The sequence below is a fragment of the Anomaloglossus baeobatrachus genome (assembly GCF_048569485.1).
Source record: "Anomaloglossus baeobatrachus isolate aAnoBae1 chromosome 5 unlocalized genomic scaffold, aAnoBae1.hap1 SUPER_5_unloc_2, whole genome shotgun sequence".
Taxonomy (NCBI): domain Eukaryota; kingdom Metazoa; phylum Chordata; class Amphibia; order Anura; family Aromobatidae; genus Anomaloglossus; species Anomaloglossus baeobatrachus.
The window spans coordinates 629,570-647,957 of record NW_027441795.1 but is presented as its reverse complement, the minus strand read 5'-3'; the positions used below and the strand labels follow the sequence as shown (position 1 = coordinate 647,957).

Sequence of the window (18,388 nt, the reverse complement as noted above, 5' to 3'; positions counted from 1 at the left end):
AATGCAACCATGGCCCTTAAACTGGCAGCACAGTTTGCTATTCTAATAGCTTAGTAAAAATGAGTTTGAGGGTGCAATGCAGAGGTGCTGGAAATAGCTTGGCACCAGTGGGACACTAATGAAGTCCAACAGCCACTTTTAGGATGCCACTAAGTTTCCTCAGTGTTTGCTATTATAATGGCTTAGTAACAATGCGTTTGAGGGTGCAATGCAGAGGTGATAGAAATAGCTTGGCAACAGTGGGACACTAATGAAGTCCAACAGCCACTTTTTGGATGCCACTAACTGGCAGCACTCTTTTCAATTAAAATGGCTTTGCAAAAATGTGCAGGAGGGGAGAATGCAGAGGTGCTAGGACTTGCGTGGCACAAGTGCCACAATAATGGAGGACAGCAGCCACTCTTTGGATGGCACTAACTGGCAGCACTCTGCAATTAAAATGGCTTTGCTAAAAAGGGCAGGAGGGTACAGTGGCCGGGTTGTGGGTCAGTATAGAGGAAAGGAAGCCTCACTTTCTATCCCTCCTAATGGTGAAATGCAGCAAGGAAGTCCATGAGCTTAGCTACACAGACGCTCTTATCTGTAGCTGTTAAAAACTGTTTCCACGGACCTGACTGTCACCTATGGCTCTGAGCCAGCTGTAATTAGCCCTTAAAAGGGCTGAAAGAAACTTCCATCCCTATTCTGTATAGCGCTGTGTGTAGAGCGTACACAGCAGGATCGGCAGAAGCAGAAGGCAGATAATGGTGTCCTGACGGTCAGATGCCCGTATTTATAATGCAGGGACATGTGACATGGACATCCTATGACACATGCCATTGCTTCTCTGGCAAAAAGTCCACTTAGCTGTGTGTGTGTCTGGGATTGGCTGACATGCTGGCCCGCCCCACTACGCGCGCGCTTAGGGAAGGAAGAACAGAAAAAAAAGAAAAAAAAAATGGCGATCGCCATTATCCCAGCAGCAGTGATCTGAACGCGTTGTCCCCGCACACTATATGATGAAATTTCATAATAGTGTGAGTCACAGAGTGACTTACACTATTACAGCGAAAAGCCAGCTATTAATTAACTTGGCTTTTTGCTGCTAGAACCGTTCTCGAACGGAACTCGAGCTATCGAGCTTTTAGCAAAAAGCTCGAGTTCTAGTTCGATCTAGAACACCCCCCAAAATCATTCGAACCACGAACCGTGCTCAACTCTAGTCTTGTGCCTTACTATTCTCCTGACCAGATCTAATCTGTTATCCCCCAGTGAAGGAAGGGGCAGGAGTATAATGGAAACAGATTAAGACAGATGGAAAAAACAAAATTCAGACACACTGCAAGCTCACAGAAAAAAACAGTGAGAGACTAAGGAGAAAAGCAGGAGCAAGAAGGCAACAACAAAAAGACAACAAGGGTTAACACCACAACAGCTCATAGTAATAATGCACAACAACTATCCGTAAGTCTGGATCACAACACCTCACCAGACCAGTATAGGTAAACTATAAATGGCATTAATGAAATAGTCCAGCCAGCATATACAGGAGGGGAGCGAATGATACTGGCTCCCCTACAGCATGTAATCAAAGACATTAACAAGCAGCCCAGCAGAGATTAACTCTTGCTAGCCTACTTAAGGCTGTAGTGCCTGAGTCTCCCTGCGCTACAACACAGACATCAGAGAAGTTAGCAGGCAAAGTGTAGTTTCAACAGATCCTGACACCGCCATAACAGTTCGCCAAACCTGCAAAATCTCCTTGTTACATTGATCCACAACATAGACAATTTCAAAGAGGTTGTTTTTTTTCAAAGACAAAAATAAAATAATTAAAGCCACATGTAATAAATAATTATTAGTTCCTATGTGACAATTCACCTGTATCCGATCCATTCCCCAGTTCCTGCTGCTGCGCGACTGATCAGGGAGGAGTAGTGACCATAAAAAGCACATCTGGCATTTTCATCAATTTTTCTCTTTACAGCGTTTACTGATTGTTGTAATTAGTGATGAGCGAGTGTATTCGTTACTATTCGCAGAATAGTACGGTACATGAGGAGCAGGAGCAGGAGAAGGGGAGATAGGAAGTGGCATATGATGAGGCGGAAACACTGGTAGAAGTTGGGCTCGCTATTCTTGGCATGTGTAGAATGTGTGATGTTACAGTTTGTGACTCTATCCCAGCCTCCACCAGGTTCACCCAGTGTGCCGTGACAGATATTTATCATCCGTGTCCACAACAACTTGTCTACGTGTTTGTTGTTAGGTGGACCTTCCCGGTTACGGCGTTGGTCAGAGCACGGTTGAGATTATTTAAACACGTACTTGTGTAACGAAGGGACGGCACACCGGGCAAAATAGTGGGGGCTGGGAACACCGTATCTTGGGGCAGCCACAGCCTAGAGATGACGGAAACACTGCGTTCCCACAAACCTAAAAGGCAACAACTCCATGGCTAGATATTTGGCAATGTGTGAGTTTAGGTTTTGTGCCTGTGGGTGCGTGGCTGTGTATTTACGCTTCTTTTCAAAGCTCTCAGGCACGGACAACTGGACACTTCGCTGGGACAAGGAAGTGGATGTGGTTAATGTTTACTGTGTCTGTGCAATCACAGATTGTGGACAGGATGTATGAGTGCCTGCTTCCTGGACAGCAGGTTGTGAAGGACGTAGCACAGGTGACATGGCAGTGGTTTGACCCGCAGACACAAATTTAGTACCCTGGTGTTCTGCCCACCTACTGTCTGTCTGCAGTTTCCAATGTCATTTCTGCTTATTATTTGAAACTTCACTTTCCAAAACTGAACTACTTCTATTCCCTCCATCTTCTAACCTCCCCTCTCTGTGTGTGGTACCACGATAACTCCTAGGCAGCAGACTCACTGTCTGGGGGTTATGCTCAACACCGATCTCTCCTTCACCTCCTACAGACAATCTCTTGGCCGCTCCTGTCGCTTGCAACTCAAGCACATCTCTAAAATCCGCTCCTTTCTTACCATGGAAACTACAAAAACCCATACTGTGGCCCTGATCCACTCCTGCCTTGACTACTGCAATTCTCTATTAATCGGTCTTCCCCTAACTAGACTCTCTCCTCTACAGTCCATCCTTCATGCTGCAGCCAGGGTCACTTACCTGGCTAACCGTTACTCAGATGCTTCTGTTCTGTGCCAGTCATTGCACTGGCTGTCCATATATCACAGGATCCAATTCAAACTGCTTGTTCTCACCCATAAAGCTCTCCACAGTGCGGCACCCCCCTACATCTCCACCCTCCTCTCTGTCTATCACCCCACCCGTTCTCTATGCTCCGCAAACAATTTTTGACTAACATCCACACTAATCCAAACCTCACACTCCCAGATCCAAGACTTCTCCCGAATTGCACTAATCCTCTGGAATGCTCCGACCCAAGAAACCAGGACGAACCACAACTTACTCAGCTTCAGACGTTTTCTAAAAACGCAGTTTTTTAGGGTGGCCTATTGTAACGGGGTGCCGGGGGTGCCGGGGGTGCCTCGGGGGTTGTAGTCGTGGCCCCTTCACGTATCAGGCCAACCCCCGGCCCCGCCGTCACTATTGGGACAGGGGATTGTTCTGTGGGGCAGAGTGTGATGGAAAAGAGCATACTATCAGCCGCAGGAAGACTCTTCAGGCAGGGATCAGATAAACCAAACAACATCTTTATTGCACAGAGTTTCACAGACAGCTCAATGCACGGATTTTGTAGCGCACGGTCACAATTCCTGTCCGGGGAAATCTTTCCTTGTTGTCTCCTCTAGTGGGGATGTGCCCGGCTACTCCACTTCACCTAGGCTCCCACTCCGGCTATCACAGACTGGACCCACACCAATTCTGCTTCACCATTGAGGACACTTCTTCTCTCCTTCCCTTCGTTCTTCCTGCCCACTCAGCTCCACACTCTGCCCCTGGCTGTTCCTTCTCCCCCGTCCCGGAATCAACTGCCTTCAACACACACACCACTCCCTTTGCCCCTAAGCTGCTGGCTCCTCCTCCCTCCTGTACAGTTTCTATGGGGACAGCCGTCCCACCCAGCCACTAGGGGAAGCCCAGCTATACAGTGCAATTACAATAAAACATCAACATAAAACATCAACAGCTTTGTCTACCCCAGCGGGGGTATTTTCAAGGGGAAACACTGCACCTCCTTGTAAGGGGTCTGCCCACCCCTTACATTCCTCCCCTCTTTCTGCGTAAGCCTCCCGGCAAGGCTCGAACCTGTAAAACACAATTTAGCAGCAAGGAAAACTTTGGATAAAACTTTAAAACCTTCATAAACAAAGTCAACCACTGAGCGCACAAGTTCTGCGCCCGGAGTCCCTCCTGGGAGCTCCCGGTCTTTGTAGACAGTGTGCCCGGAGGCCGTTACAGCACTCCCGGTCTTGGCTGGTCTTCTGCCCGGAGGCTTTCACAGCACTCCCGGTCTTTGTAGGTAGGAGTACAAACAGTAAAGTCTCCGTTAACAACACAGAGGGAGCCCCTGGCTCAGTCCAGCATCAGGCTCCTTCCGGGCTCGGTAGCTTAAACATGGTTACAAACTGTGGAACTTTTTCCGGCTCTTTTAACAATGCCGGTACTCAACACGAACAGGTCCATTACCTCCGGTCATTACGGGTCACACGGGGTGGTAAGCGCGCTGCCATTCGGCCCGCTGAGCCCTCACATAATCGGAAAGGGACTGACCTGGCAAGCGGCACAACCTCCGGAACGGTTCGTAGTTGACTGGTGGTTCTGGCGCCTCTGTCTCCGGTTTTGCCTCTTCAACCCCCGACGGGGGTGACGGGGTCGCTGAACAGGACGGCTGGGGACTACCCACGACGATCACCGGGTGTGTGACCATGCTCTGGTGGATCGCTAACACCGCCGGTGTCCCCTTTTCTGGGTCAGCACTCAGTCCTGTCATGACTTCTGGCGACACCGCCAGCGTGTTTCTCGGCCGGGAAATCTCAGCCAGCACCGGTCTCTGTTGGGTACGTCTCCGGTATTGGCACTCTTCCCATTCGATCTCTTGCTGCCACTGTGCGGCCTCTTGTGCAGTGGGCATCCGGGTCACTCCTACCGCAAATAGGCCCCGGCATCCCACTTCTCTCCGGAACTTCACCTTTTCTCCCGGGTACAGCGTATGGAGGCGTTGTGGTAAACCCTCAGTGTCCAGGTTAACCCGGTTGTAGAAGAAATGGTCACCGGTCTCTTCGTCCTCAATGAATCCATAGTCCTCCGCCTGATTGAACTTGACCACGGTGCCAACGGTGCACTGCCGATCAAACTCGTCGCTAAGGGGACCGGCCATCATCTCGCGGGGCACGGTCTCGGCCAGTAACCTTTCCTGCACCGGATCGGGTTCAGGCGGTGGGGACTTTCGCTGAGTCAGGGGCGTCGGCTTTACCGGCTCCCAAAAGAATCCCCACTCATCTTCCTCTAGCTCCCGGGCATGTTGCTCTTCCGGGGCCGGAACTGCTGTGTGGGTTGGAGGTCCCACCTCGACTGGCGGGAACACCTCCGGACACTGGAGTGGTGCTCCCAGGACTTCGCTTCCCGGCCGTAGCTGCGCCTTGTAGGTGGCCCGGACTTCAGTCGAGGTCTCACCGGTCGCGGCATCCCAGGAAGTGACCCATGTTACTTTTGTGGGCCGTTCCGGTCCTCCTGGCACAGCCGGTAGGTTAAGGGTAAGTCCTTCCGCGGCCGCAGTCTGCTTCGGGCGTCCTCTCCCCAGGCTGGTTGCTACCAGCGCGCCCACTGCAGCATGCTGTTTTCTCGGGGGTCTCCATCTCGCTCGGAGTCGGTCTCTGGGTTGGCGTTTCTTGCAATGGCGCCGGGGCAGGTGGAGATGCTGGGGAAGGTGGAGGCGGGCCTTCTTTTCCCGTTCTTGGATACACTCCACCCCCAGTCTCGCACATCAAATCGACCCGGCCGAGGCGGCTCTTCTTTTTTTTCCTGTAACGCCACCCACTTCACATGTCTTCATCAGCATCCTGGGGCCAGCACCTCCCCTCTTTGAGCGGCGCACTCCGCACTTCTTTTTCTTCACCGGCCAGCCCCAGGCTTTTCTTTTGGCGCCAATTCTTCGCGCGCTTACTGTGTTCGTGCAGACGGCGGCCATCTTGCCGCCATCTTGTGCCCGGTCCAACGCCTTAGGCACCACTTGTTCTTCCCACCATGGAATCGGGACCCTTCGCCAATAATCCGGATCCTGCCGACTACGCCACATGTAACGGGGTGCCGGGGGTGCCTCGGGGGTTGTAGTCGTGGCCCCTTCACGTATCAGGCCAACCCCCGGCCCCGCCGTCACTATTGGGACAGGGGATTGTTCTGTGGGGCAGAGTGTGATGGAAAAGAGCATACTATCAGCCGCAGGAAGACTCTTCAGGCAGGGATCAGATAAACCAAACGACATCTTTATTGCACAGAGTTTCACAGACAGCTCAATGCACGGATTTTGTAGCGCACGGTCACAATTCCTGTCCGGGGAAATCTTTCCTTGTTGTCTCCTCTAGTGGGGATGTGCCCGGCTACTCCACTTCACCTAGGCTCCCACTCAGGCTATCACAGACTGGACCCACACCAATTCTGCTTCACCATTGAGGACACTTCTTCTCTCCTTCCCTTCGTTCTTCCTGCCCACTCAGCTCCACACTCTGCCCCTGGCTGTTCCTTCTACCCCGTCCCGGAATCAACTGCCTTCAACACACACACCCCTCCCTTTTCCCCTAAGCTGCCGGCTCCTCCTCCCTCCTGTACAGTTTCTATGGGGACAGCCGTCCCACCCGGCCACTAGGGGAAACCCAGCTATACAGTGCAATTACAATAAAACATCAACATAAAACATCAACAGCTTTGTCTACCCCAGCGGGGGTATTTTCAGGGGGAAACACTGCACCTCCTTGTAAGGGGTCTGCCCACCCCTTACACTATCACACTCCTAATAGTCCATCCACGACTTCTCACAACATAACTCTCTATCAAACTCCACCCAAAAGTATCTCAAAGATTGGCTGACTGGTTCAGGCAACCTTTATCTATCATCCATTTCTTTGAGATGGCTGGATTGTCATTGGAAATGAGCACCTGTACCTTGTCTCTTCTACCACTTCATTGTAGATCTAAGCTCTCATCAGCAGGGTTGTTTTTTTGTTTTTTGCTATAATTATTGTATTTTTCATAACTGTTACCTGCTTAGATATGTGCCTCTGAATTGCGCTGCAGAATATATTGACGCTATAGGAAAAAATATTATTATTATTATTACTGGGGTGCTTGGCTGCCATGTGGGTCTGCACACTGGTGGTGCTCAGGTTGCCTTTGCCCTGGCCTCTGCTCAACTTGGATGGCAGATGCTACAGATTACAATGTTTTTCTCTGAAGGACTTTCAGAAAAAAAACTTCCAAACAGCGGCTGAAGGCCTCCTTGCCCTGATTTGGTCCACAGTGGGGGTGCAGTTCGGAACAGTTGACCAAGTTCTCACTCTGGGCAAACCACTACCCCTTGGTGCCTGTGTTGGTGGACATATCCATCTTCCTTTGTGTTGCTGTGCTGGCTATGTATGTCAACGGTCCTGGTTGGATCAGTGGACTCATCATCGACCACCTCATCTTCCATCTCATTTTCCTTCACAGTTGAGATTGTAGGCGGACCTGATGGAAACTGTGTCTTATCAGCAGCCTCCACCTCTGGAGACAGTAAATCAAGTTCCTCAAAGTGGCTTTCTTCTGGCTGTAGGTCCTCAAATACTTGCGCATCAACGCACGCCACCTTCTCCCGTCACTCTTCAATGCTGCACGGTGAGAGGCCAGAGGCAACCAAAGGATATGTACAAAACAGGTCCTCAGAGTGGCCAAGCTAGGGGTAATATGTCTCATGTGACTGATGATGGGGGGGAGGAAGGAGAACCAGGTTGAAGATTGGATGGGCCACCCTTCTGTGTATCCACAGTAGACTGTGTGGTCATGGAAGATTTGTTGCTGCTTGAAAAATGCAAAGAAACCTTGTTGTCTGCCATCCAAGACAGTATCTGCTCTCGCTATTCTGGCTTACACACGTTCACATTCCAGACCGGCAAATTTGAGGAGGATGGTAAAGCCCAGTGCCACAATAGGCACATTGTAAACTGCTATGGAATATGTATTCCATCATATGAGTCTCAATGGGGGAGGGACTGCCTAAATGTATAAGTGAGCACAGTCCCTCCCAAAAGTATGTTACTGGGCCACCTCAGGGCCCTCACCAAACTCAGCTTTCTTGACACCTGCAGGCCCTCTGAAAACTTGAATTGAGGGCCGCAGAATGAAATGAAGGAGGAGGAGGGTAAAGCCCAACGCTACAATGGGCACATTGTAAACTGCTATGGAATATGTATTCAATCATCTGAGTCTCAATGAGGGAGGGACCGCCCAAATGTACAGGAGTCCCTCCAAGACGTACAGTACAGACCAAAAGTTCGGACACACTTTCTCATTCAAAGAGTTTTCTTTATTTTTATGACTCTGAAAATTGTAGATTGGATAGGACAATGACCCCAAACACACCTCCAGGCTGCTTAAAGGCTATTTAACTAAGAAGGAGAGTGATGGGGTGCTACACCAGATGACCTGGCCTCCACAGTCACCAGACCTGAACCCAATCGAGATGAAGGCAAAAGGGCCAACAAGTGCTAAGCATCTCTGGGAACTCCTTCAAGACTGTTGGAAAACAATTTCTGGTGACTACCTCTTGAAGCTCATCAAGAGAATGCCAAGAGTGTGCAAAGCAGTAATCAAAGCAAAAAGGTGGCTACTTTGAAGAACCTAGAATATAAGACATATTTTCAGTTGTTTCACACTTTTTTATTAAGTATTTCATTCCACATGTGTTAATTCATAGTTTTGATGCCTTCAATGTGAATCTACAATTTTCAGAGTCATGAAATAAACAAAACTCTTTGAATGAGAAGGTGTGTCCAAACTTTTGGTCTGCACTGTATGTTACAGGACCACTTGAGACCTCTCAAGTGAATGATCAAGATACCAATAAACGTGTTCTAGGTGGCCTTGTAAAGTACTTGGGAATAGCTAACTAGAAATTATATATGTCACAGGGACCTACAAAATGTATGTCAGGCCCCTCCCAATTATAAAAGAAAAAAAAGTCAAAAACAATACATGTGAACAAAAGTTAAAGGGGACTTTTGTTTTCTCTGGTTTATTTAGCCTTATATACAATTGATTATGCAGGGAAAACTGTTTATCAACCTTTCTGGCCTGTAAAATGCAATTTAGGTTAGGTGTTCTTGTGCATCTGTAAAAGTGGCGTAATACTGTGACATCCTTGTTCCCAGAAACCACATGTGAGTCAGAAATGCATGCAGGCATATCCTCCAGGCTCTCCCCATTCAGTTTCATCACTTTACCATCCCTTTCATCCTTTTCCTCAGGCCCCCAGACCTCTTTGTTGGGTCCAGCAGAAAATTATTCGCATTTCCCATTGACTTGCACTGTACTCACTATTCAGAACGAATACACGAATATTACAAAGTACTCGTTACGATTATAGCGATTACGAATATTACAGTACTCGCTCATCTCTAGTTGTAATTAACTTTCTATTTTCAGCTTGAGAAGAGTAACAATACAGCAGTGATGGGGAACTTAGTAACTCTTCAGCGTCCCGCAATCGCATCACAGGGCGCAGACAGGAGTTGGTATGTGTGAGTTCCATTTTGATGATGCTGTCAAAAATGGACATACAAGTTTAAAAGGCTAAGAGCTGCCTCTGTTAGAGACCGATGCCGGATATTTAAATGGGTTGTCCAGGTGTGTAACATTGATGACCTATCCTTAGGCTTTATAACCGTAGCAGGGTCTTGCGGTCTATGAAGATAAACATCAGGGCCCCAATTCATCAAGATTGCTACTGTACACTGAAAAATGACATCAGGCACTGTAGTGAGATTTCTGGCATAGGGAACACTGCAGTTTATTAAGATGTAAAGACGCGGTGGCATCACCCCCTTGTTCTGGCCAAGCTCTGCCTATTTTGTCAAAGCTGGTTAACACACTAACACACACCAACCCGTCTCCTTTTCAGCTGTAGACTCCTGCAAATAAGAGACCTTTGGTCACATGCCATGATGTCAAAAAGGTCCTTAAGCAGTCCTATAATTGGCATATAAACACTGAGGTCCCTAGGAGAATGGGGGCCCTATGAAATTGCCCAGTTTGCTCTCCCATTCCCCTGATGCCAGTCCTTCATGCCAGCCTGTGTCCTGTTCAGTTTAGACTCCTCCAAATAAGAGACCTTTGGTTACATCATGTCACATGACTTTGAAGTCATCAAAGGTCCTTAAACAATCAACCTCAGAATACAACTGATGGGGACCCTAAGAGACTGGGGTTCTTGATAAATTGTGCAGTTTGACACCTCCCAACGCGGGCCCTGACTGTAACTAAAACTTATTTTTAATCCCATAAAATCATCCTATGACTTATTTTCAGGGTAGGTCTTATTTTTAGGGAAACGGGGTATTCATGAACCCTCTGCAGGTCTTTGAGTTGCCTTCATAACAACATAGAGAAGACACTAGAAACAAACAGCAGAAGAAGCAGAAGCAAAGAAAATACAGCTGAAAAAAAACAGAGCAGAAAGCCTAAAAATGTAAACACAAAATTAGTGCAGCAAGTACATGAGTAGATATCTCTTACTGGATAGAGCTGGAGGAGACACATCCTGAGGAACATCGGGGTCTTCTTGGTTACAGTCCTGTGGGAGAAGAGGACGGGGACATCTCTCTGGTGTTGTCCTCTTACTGGATAGAACTGGCGGAGACACATACAGGGACTGAATTCATTCCTTACATACAGATAATTATAGGCCGTGTGTATTTAGTCCTGTCTATTACCTGGTGATGTGAGGGGCTGGGGAACCTCCATCATGACGTCCTTGTACAGATCTTTGTGTCCTTCTAAATACTCCCACTCCTCCATGGAGAAATAGACGGTGACGTCCTGACACCTTATAGGAACCTGACACATACAATGATACCGTCACCCCCGATCCCTTCATAGCGTTACTGTATAATGTCCCAGCATTCCCAGCAGTGTCACCTCTACAGTCAGCAGCTCAATCATCTTGTAGGTGAGTTCTAGGATCTTCTGGTCATTGATGTCCTCATGTATCGGGGGGTGAGGTGGAGGCCCAGTGATTGGGCTCAGGGATCTTCCCCATCCCTCAGACACAGGGGCCTGACAGCGCTCACTAGAGGTCTTCTTCACTACTGTGTAATCCTGGTTATGGAGAGACACAGTAATAAATCTCACTCCAGACATTTCCAGAGTCCTCACCTCTCCAGTTCTGTCCATCTGTTATCCCCATAGATAAGAATGATGTAATGTGACATCATCAGAATCTCTCACCTCTCCAGTAAGCCGGAAGAGGATCTCTAGGGTGAGGTGTAATATCCTCTCCACCATCTTGTCCCTGTCCATATCCATCCTTGATGGGGTAATTAGGAGAATTCTCTTATATAGAAGATGTCCACTGAGAGGATTCGATATTGTAGGGACCTGAATGGGGAGAAGATGACGATGTAACATCATAAAGAATCCTGTATAGTAATATAATTACTGGAGACTTTATATCCGATCACTGGCTGCAGAAATAACACTAACATGTATGGCATGAAGGAGAAGATAATTCATGGTTTTGGGGCTGCAGGAACCGAAATGAAGATTCTTGATCCAATAATATTAAGAAGCGACTTTTACTTGATATGTATGGCACGTGACTATTTTATAATATTCATCTGTTTGCAGGTTTTTAGTTTTCCAGATTTTTTGGGCTGATTTTTAAACTGCAATTGTTTTTTAAATATTTGCAAAATTACTGCATAATAATGACACTGAAAAAGATGTGGCTGTGTGGGTGGACGGGAAAACCAACCAGTGCCAGGAAGCTGCTGCCAAGGCAGATAATATAATAGGATGTAGTGAACGAGGCACAGATGCTCCGGAAAAGAACAGTTTTGCCTCTATACAAGTCACTAGTGCAGCCACACTGCACAATTTCGGGCTCCAGTGAATGAGGAGGACATAACTGAACTAGAGCGGGTGCAGAGAAGAGCGACCATTAAAGGAATGGAAGGTCTGCAATAGGAGGACAGGTTAGCAAGCTTGGGGTTATTTTTGGAAACACAAAGGCTACGGGGCGATTTTATTACAATGTACAAGTATATCAGGGGCATTACTGAGATATTTCTAATGAGCTTTTTACAACTGAGGCCTGCAATGATGACAAGGAGGTTCAATCATAATCACAGATGGGGATTCTTTACTGTAAGAGCAGTGAGAATATGGAACTCTCCGACACATGATGTGATAAATGTTGATAGACTACAAAATTCAAGGCGGGCTTGGATGCCTTCTGTAAAAAGTATATTATGGCAGGTTGTCAGTACTAGATTTTGTGATGGGACATTGATCCAGGGAACTAGTCTGATATATTTAGAGTCATGGAGGAATTTTGCCCCTTGTAAAGGTATTCACACCCTGGGAATGTTGCACTTATTTTTACATTACACCCACAAATGTAAATGTATTTTATTAGGATTTTATGTAATATACCAGCATTAAGTAACAAGTATTTGTGAAGTGTAAAGGAAATAATAGATGGTTTGCTAAATATTTTAAAAATATAAATCTGAATATTGTGACGTGTATTTGTATTCAGTCCCTTGTAGTATGATGCCCCTGAGGGACCAATTGCCTGCAGAGGTCACATAATTAGTAACCTGAGTCACCTGTATCATTTATTCTCAGTATAACTACAGCTGTTTTGTGAAGGTTTCACAAGTTTTGTTTGAGAACATTAGGGATCAAACAGCATCTTGAATACCAAGGAACCCACCAGACAAGTCAGGTATAAATTTGTGGAGAAGAGTAAAGCAGGGTTTGGTTATAAAAAAAAAAAATAGCAAAAGCTCTGAACATCTCACTAAGCACTTTTCAATCAATCATCCAAAAATGGCAGGAGTATAATGTGGAGACATGAGGGTCAGTGGGTACAGTCGTCCTCTGGCCAGGCTGTCTTCAGAAAGACTGCTCGGACCAGGGCTCATCCCACTGAACGCCCGCACTCCTTCCTTGTGGGCAGAACACTTCTTTGACAACACAGGATGAGGGAACCACACCTTGGTAAGATGTTACTGGTTCACCAACAGGCAAACACGTATTGTACATTTCCAGCAAGATCACAAGATGGTACAAGCGACAGAGTCTCTCCCAACCGTTGGCTCGCATGGAATTAGAATCATTGCGATTTCGGGGTTTCCTGGGCTAACTATCCCAGTCAGCAGCACCTCGCTTTTGATGAGCACCCACAGAGAGGAGATAGCGGCAAGCTTAGAAAGCTGACTGAGCACAGCAAGATACAGCATATAGCCAGGCAACTGAATGATCCTAACCTGGGTTCTCCAGGCACAATTGTGGGCTCAGCATTGAGCAGTGAAGCACATCTGTGATCCTCCAGCTGAAAATGTGGATTTTAGGCTGAAGTCCTGCAAAATGAATGTGGAAACAGGAGCAAAGCCCTTTTTATACCCTCAGTTCTCATTTCAGAGTACTGTATCTTACAGGATTGGTGGGAGATGGCTGTTCTCTCATTGGTTCAGTTCAATTCTACTACATAATATTGCTCTAACTGACATAGTCAAAGAGGCTGAGGCAATCAACATTTAACAGGCAATAGGGCTCCAGTCAGTCTGATATTAAACAATGGCTAACTTCTCTTGATTTGGCAATCAAAGAAACAAAAGATCTGGCCTAATTAAGAACAGTTCACCCCTCACACAAATCTCCAGATGCTTAGTTGTCACATATAGCACAACTGCACAATGACAAAGACATGGCCGTCCACCTAAACTGACATCCCAAGCAAGGAGATCACTAATTATAGAGAAGCAGCCAAGAGGCCTATGGTCAGAGGAAAAGCAGGAGGGATCAAGAGCTCAGGGGGAAGATCTGTCCACAGGACAACTATAAGTCATAAACTCCACAAATTTGGTCTTTATAGAATAATGGATATTTTTAAAAGCAAAACATAAGAATTGAAAATTGCTTCACAGATGCAATTCATCCAATTTACCTGAGATAGAGCGGCTTTATAAAGTAAAAAGGGCAAAAATCTCACCTCTAGATGTGCAAAGCTGGTAGACACATCCCCCAAGAGATTGGCAGCAGTAATTGTAGTGAAAGGAGCTCCTGCAAAGTATTCACTCAGGGGCTGAATACTAATGCATATCACAATTTTCAGAGTTATATTTCTTAAAATATTTACAAATGTTTGCTACTTTGTGTTGGTATGACATAAAACCCCAATAAAATCTATTTGTTTGTGGCTGTAATCTGAAAAAATGTGGAAAAGGTCATCGGGTGTGAATAGTTTTTCAAGGAACGGTATGTCTACCTTCAACCTAAAAACTAGTAAATTTTGTCAGAAATGTTCTCCAGTCCACACCAGAGATATTTTATGTAGCCCAAATATTTTGGTGCAAATTTGTCAAAATTTAGGAAAACATGAAACTTTTTGCACTAAAAAGTCAAAAACACAGGTCAAAGGGAAAAATACAAAGCGCTTCTATTGTGCACAAAATTCATGATCCACTTGGACCAATATGAAGAATCTGGAACAAAAAACATTAATTAATACAAGAAGATAAAAAAAGTGACTTAGAAAAACCCAACAGAATTGATGAGTTAGATGTAAGTTTTGTGGTGCGGAGCCCGTTATACCGGCAGACGGGATGTGACCGCAGGCAAAAATATTCAGGGAAGGGAAAGATTTTACACTTTCTAGATAAATCCTCTCTTCCTGGGATGTAACGGCCTCTAATGCCAGGATCACACGGCTGGATAAAGAATCATCACAGCTTCATCCAGAAAACTAGGACAAGTCTTTTCTTATTTGTCATCCATATACAATCCGGTATTTACAGCCGCTATTAATCATTTACAAGACCATTTACAGCTTCCTCCATTACAGAACTGCAATGTACCCGTAACACAATGTCTGCTGTATGGTGGAGCTGGTGGGAATCTGATGGTTTGTGCAGACACAGACCTGAATGGACGAGTCTCCTCCGATTTACAGAAGGCACTAGAGGATGCTGGGATTATTCTCACACGCAGATTCAGTCAGTGAGAAAGAAAAATCCCCATCTGCACCGCCACATCCAATAACAATGGTCTGAGGGCGAGACGTTGTCTTATTTTATGGACAGCACTGAAAATACAGTAGTGTAAACGAGAACTAAAAGGAATCATCGAAGCTCTTATCTCTCCTAATCCTGCCATCTCCACCGCTCTCATTACACAAGTATAACACATATAATACTGGAGGATAAAACAAGACTGAGCACAAGACCTTCACAGCCGTGTACACATCATAGGGAGATTTCATGGCACCTTCTATCCATCTACCTGATGATCCTGAGGAACATCGGGGTCTTCTTGTTTACAGTCCTGTGGGAGAAGAGGACGGGGACATCTCTCTGGTGTTGTCCTCTTACTGGATAGACCTGGAGGAGACACATACAGGGACTGAATTCATTCCTTACATACAGATAATTATAGGCCGTGTGTATTTAGTCCTGTCTATTACCTGGTGATGTGAGGGGCTGGGGAACCTCCATCATGACGTCCTTGTACAGATCTTTGTGTCCTTCTAAATACTCCCACTCCTCCATGGAGAAATAGACGGTGACGTCCTGACACCTTATAGGAACCTGACACATACAATGATACCGTCACCCCCGATCCCTTCATAGCGTTACTGTATAATGTCCCAGCATTCCCAGCAGTGTCACCTCTCCAGTCAGCAGCTCAATCATCTTGTAGGTGAGTTCTAGGATCTTCTGGTCATTGATGTCCTCATGTATCGGGGGGTGAGGTGGAGGCCCCGTGATTGGGCTCAGGGGTCTTCCCCATCCCTCAGACACAGGGGCCTGACAGCGCTCACTAGAGGTCTTCTTCACTACTGTGTAATCCTGGTTATGGAGAGACACAGTAATAAATCTCACTCCAGACATTTCCAGAGTCCTCACCTCTCCAGTTCTGTCCATCTGTTATTCCCATAGATAAGAATGATGTAATGTGACGTCATCAGAATCTCTCACCTCTCCAGTAAGCCGGAAGAGGATCTCTGGGGTGAGGTGTAATGTCCTCTCCGCCATCTTATCCCTCTCCTTTTCCATCCTTGATGGGTCAATCAGGAAAATTCTCTTCTATAGATGATCTCCACTGAGAGGATCCAATATTGTAGGGACCTGAATGGGGAGAAGATGACGATGTAACATCATAAACAATCCGCTGTAATAATACAATTACTGGAGATAATAAGGGAAAACATAGAATGAGAACATTCTGGGGGAACATTATACTGTAGGGGCAGAAAGGGGCCGAGGAGCGAGGGAAGAAAGGAGCCGAGGACCGAGGGCAGAAAGGGGACGAGGGACGAGGTCAGAAAGGGGCCAAGGACTGAGGGCAGGAAGGGGCCGATGACCAAGGGCAGAAAGGGGCAGAGGACCGAGGGCAGAAAGGGGCCGAGGACTGAGGGCAGAAAGGGACAGAGGACCGAGGGGAGAAAGGGGCTGAGGACTGAGGGCAGAAAGGGGGCGAGGACCGAGGGCAGACGGGTTTCCTCACTTCCGGCCTCTCATAGTTGGGGCGTTTGTATCTATCAGAGGAAAAGGAAAAAAACTTCACGATTCATAGAAATCAGCGAGAGGAAAACTCCAATAAAGTCTCAAAGCTGAAGGGGTTAATGCCGCCTGTCCCAGTAATGGGGAATCTCCACACACCTCCACCTGCAGAGCCGCACACTAGATATATAATACCCTGCACCTACCTCCACCTGCAGAGCCGCACACTAGATATATAATACCCTGCACCTACCTCCACCTGCAGAGCCGCACACTAGATATATAATACCCTGCACCTACCTCCACCTGCAGAGCCGCACACTAGATATATAATACCCTGCACCTACCTCCACCTGCAGAGCAGCACACTAGATATATAATACCCTGCACCTACCTCCACCTGCAGAGCCGCACACTAGATATATAATACCCTGCACCTACCTCCACCTGCAGAGCCGCACACTAGATATATAATACCCTGCACCTACCTCCACCTGCAGAGCCGCACACTAGATATATAATACCCTGCACCTACCTCCACCTGCAGAGCCGCACACTAGATATATAATACCCTGCACCTACCTCCTCCTGCAGAGCCGCACACTAGATATATAATACCCTGCACCTACCTCCACCTGCAGAGCCGCACACTAGATATATAATACCCTGCACCTACCTCCACCTGCAGAGCCGCACACTAGATATATAATACCCTGCACCTACCTCCACCTGCAGAGCCGCACACTAGATATATAATACCCTGCACCTACCTCCACCTGCAGAGCCGCACACTAGATATATAATACCCTGCACCTACCTCCACCTGCAGAGCCGCACACTGGATATATAATACCCTGCACCTACCTCCACCTGCAGAGCCGCACACTAGATATATAATACCCTGCACCTACCTCCACCTGCAGAGCCGCACACTAGATATATAATACCCTGCACCTACCTCCTCCTGCAGAGCCGCACACTAGATATATAATACCCTGCACCTACCTCCACCTGCAGAGCCGCACACTGGATATATAATACCCTGCACCTACCTCCACCTGCAGAGCCGCGCACTAGATATATAATACCCTGCACCTACCTCCTCCTGCAGAGCCGCACACTAGATATATAATACCCTGCACCTACCTCCTCCTGCAGAGCCGCACACTAGATATATAATACCCTGCACCTACCTCCTCCTGCAGAGCCGCACACTAGATATATAATACCCTGCACCTACCTCCACCTGCAGAGCCGCACACTAGATATATAATACCCTGCACCTACCTCCACCTGCAGAGCCGCACACTAGATATATAATACCCTGCACCTACCTCCACCTGCAGAGCCGCACACTAGATATATAATACCCTGCACCTACCTCCACCTGCAGAGCCGCACACTAGATATATAATACCCTGCACCTACCTCCACCTGCAGAGCCGCACACTAGATATATAATACCCTGCACCTACCTCCACCTGCAGAGCCGCACACTAGATATATAATACCCTGCACCTACCTCCACCTGCAGAGCCGCACACTAGATATATAATACCCTGCACCTACCTCCACCTGCAGAGCCGCACACTAGATATATAATACCCTGCACCTACCTCCACCTGCAGAGCCGCACACTAGATATATAATACCCTGCACCTACCTCCACCTGCAGAGCCGCACACTAGATATATAATACCCTGCACCTACCTCCACCTGCAG

General features: G+C 47.1%; 1 protein-coding gene across 1 annotated transcript in view; it reads right to left on the bottom strand.

Annotated features, from left to right (window-relative positions):
* Window positions 1–16,252, bottom strand: part of LOC142258950 (uncharacterized) — a 97,796-nt gene extending 81,544 nt beyond the window's left edge. The window contains exons 1-8 of the mRNA XM_075331502.1: window positions 16,142–16,252; window positions 15,833–16,012; window positions 15,628–15,751; window positions 15,447–15,544; window positions 11,388–11,537; window positions 11,079–11,258; window positions 10,874–10,997; window positions 10,677–10,790 (exon numbers count right to left, since the gene is read on the bottom strand). Coding sequence (XP_075187617.1) covers window positions 10,677–10,790; window positions 10,874–10,997; window positions 11,079–11,258; window positions 11,388–11,537; window positions 15,447–15,544; window positions 15,628–15,751; window positions 15,833–16,012; window positions 16,142–16,219 — 1,048 coding nt within the window. The 5' untranslated portion in view covers window positions 16,220–16,252. The remainder of the gene's footprint in view (window positions 1–10,676; window positions 10,791–10,873; window positions 10,998–11,078; window positions 11,259–11,387; window positions 11,538–15,446; window positions 15,545–15,627; window positions 15,752–15,832; window positions 16,013–16,141) is intronic.
* Window positions 16,253–18,388: the final 2,136 nt, after the last annotated feature.